The sequence below is a fragment of the Siphateles boraxobius genome, unplaced genomic scaffold (genome assembly GCF_051911475.1).
Source record: "Siphateles boraxobius isolate OS27281-9 unplaced genomic scaffold, OSU_SipBor_1 310, whole genome shotgun sequence".
NCBI classification, from domain to species: domain Eukaryota; kingdom Metazoa; phylum Chordata; class Actinopteri; order Cypriniformes; family Leuciscidae; genus Siphateles; species Siphateles boraxobius.
The window spans coordinates 30,001-32,500 of NW_027508932.1; the positions used below are offsets into that span (position 1 = coordinate 30,001).

The 2,500-nt window shown below is 42.1% G+C and overlaps 2 protein-coding genes across 6 annotated transcripts in view; one reads left to right on the forward strand and one right to left on the reverse strand.

The window, feature by feature from the left end:
• The window catches only part of lhpp (phospholysine phosphohistidine inorganic pyrophosphate phosphatase), a 19,029-nt gene extending 18,669 nt beyond the window's left edge, over positions 1-360 (forward strand). For both annotated transcript variants that reach the window (XM_077194081.1, XM_077194082.1), the window contains one exon: positions 1-360. This exon is cut by the window's left edge. The gene's annotated coding sequence lies outside the window, so the exon portion shown is untranslated.
• A 1,919-nt stretch (positions 361-2,279) lies between these two features.
• The window catches only part of fam53b (family with sequence similarity 53 member B), a 26,115-nt gene continuing 25,894 nt past the window's right edge, over positions 2,280-2,500 (reverse strand). For all 4 annotated transcript variants that reach the window (XM_077194079.1, XM_077194077.1, XM_077194080.1 and 1 more), the window contains exon 5: positions 2,280-2,500. This exon is cut by the window's right edge. In XM_077194079.1, coding sequence (XP_077050194.1) covers positions 2,445-2,500 — 56 coding nt within the window. In that variant the 3' untranslated portion in view covers positions 2,280-2,444.

Consider the following 2,500-nt stretch of genomic DNA (forward strand, 5'->3'; position numbering starts at 1 on the left):
ACCGAACACTGACATCATCACTGACATCATCACTGACGTCATCACTGACCGAACACTGACATCATCACTGACCGAACACTGACGTCATCACTGACCGAACACTGACATCATCACTGACATCATCACTGACAGAACACTGACATCATCACTGACCGAACACTGACATCCTCACTGACATCATCACTGACATCATCACTGACCGAACACTGACATCCTCACTGACATCATCACTGACCATCCACTGAAGAGACTCCAGTGATCGCTGATGTAGAATCACACTGAACGTCCAGTCAGGGCTGTTATACTTCATTATCTGATATAAATAATAAAAAATAAAAGAATTAAGTGTTTCTAACACAATTATATTTTATTTTCTCAATTTTTTTCATGGCTGATAATCTTCATTCAGTGCTTGTTTTGAATTTAAATCATCAGATTCGGTCCAAAACTGACAACTTCGCCCAAATTGTTTTTTTTCCCCCCAGAAATTATGAACACATGCAAAAACAAGAGAGAACCAATGAAATATTAATAACTTGTTTTGTAGTCGATGTTTGCTTTTCCTCTCAGGAAAGTGTGACACGGAAGTGTGTTTATGTGCTCTGATGTTTGTTCTTCATTCAGGACAATAACTGGAAATCTGTGCCGGGAGAAACTGGAGAACAAACATAGAGCAGATCTGAGGTCAAACTGGGTCAGAGGTCACACAATCATACTCACACACACACACACACACTCACAGATACACACTCTCTCTCTCTCACACACACACAGTCACTCATTGACAAATGCGGAACAACTAGTTCATGCGTTCATGACATCAAGGCTAGACTATTGTAATGCTCTACTGGGTGGTTGCCGTGCACGCTTAAACACACACACACACACACACACACACACACACACACACACACACACACACACACACACTCTTTCTTTCTATCTCTCACACACACACACACACACACTCTTTCTTTCTATCTCTCTCACACACACACACACACACTTTGTTTCTATCTCTCACACACACACACACACACACACACACACACACACACACACACACACACACACACACACACACACACACACACACACACTTTGTTTCAATCTCTCACACACACACACTTTCTTTTTTATCTCTCACACACACACCACACACACACACACACACACACACACACACTTTGTTTCTATCTCTCACACACACACACACACACACACACACACACACACACACACACACACACACACACACACACACACACACACACACACACACACACACTTTGTTTCTATCTCTCACACACACACACACACACACACACACCTGTGTTGCCGACACAGACAGACAGGTCTTCATAGCAACAAAAGCCAGAGACCTTGAGTGAAGTTAAACAAAGCGATGATGAACTTCCTGTGTGTTTGATCAGTGTTTCCTGCTGAGATCAGAGCTCACTGTGGAAATAACGGCATGATGGTCTCGTCACGTCTACAGGACCTCAGTGAGACACTCAAGCCCCTCACAGGAAGTGCTCTCAGCTCAACAGGAAATCACTGTATTTGTGCAGAACTGCCACTTGAGTGATGTGAGGACATTACTTTCTATTCTGGTACATATTCCTAAAATACAGTGAGTGTGTGTGTGTGTTGTGACAGTGAGTGTGTGACAGCAAGTGTGTGAGTGTTTGTGACAGTGAGTGTGTGAACAGTCATATTTCATCCCAATATCAAAAGACAGAAATATTACAAACCCTGAGAGCATTAGGATAAATTACACTGACATTATTTTCATGATATTTAAGCACATTAATGTAATAAAGTAATGAAAATCATCCATCATCAAGGACACTTCAGTTCTGACCTTTGATGTGTTGTAAAAAAGAAAGCCCAGATTGAATAAAATGCAAAAAGCACATTAGCATTACAGTAATGTGATTTATTCACATTATGGTATTTTCATAAATATCAGGAATATAATGCCACACACTCGTATATTTGAGGGAGGGGCATCAGTCACGCAGAAGCGCTCTTACAAACCCATTCAAACGCTGTTTATTCAGAGAAATAAGTACATTTACTTCTGCAGTTACTCAATGTAAAAAAGACAAAAATAGTTCTATAGCTTTTTTCACCAGTGAGGAACTCAATTACCTGATATTACTACTGTTACACATCTGAAGCCCTTTAACGTGTGCGCGAGTGTGTGTGTGTGTGTGTGTGTGTGTGTGTGTGTGTGTGTGTGTGTGTGTGTGTGTGTGTGTGTGTGTGTGTGTGAGAAGATCCTTGTGAACATCTGAGCGCAAGTGTTTCTCGTGTTAGGTGTGTGTGTGTGTTGTGTGTGTTCTCATGTTGTCGGAATCCGCCGTGACGTCCTCCACCCTGAGTCGATAACGTGCTCCTGCACTTACTGAAGGTCCATCCCATAATAATCCCCATGATCCTCAGTTCCTCTCGATCTGCTCGATGTCCAGTTCTCCACCCAGCTGGAATAAGTCCC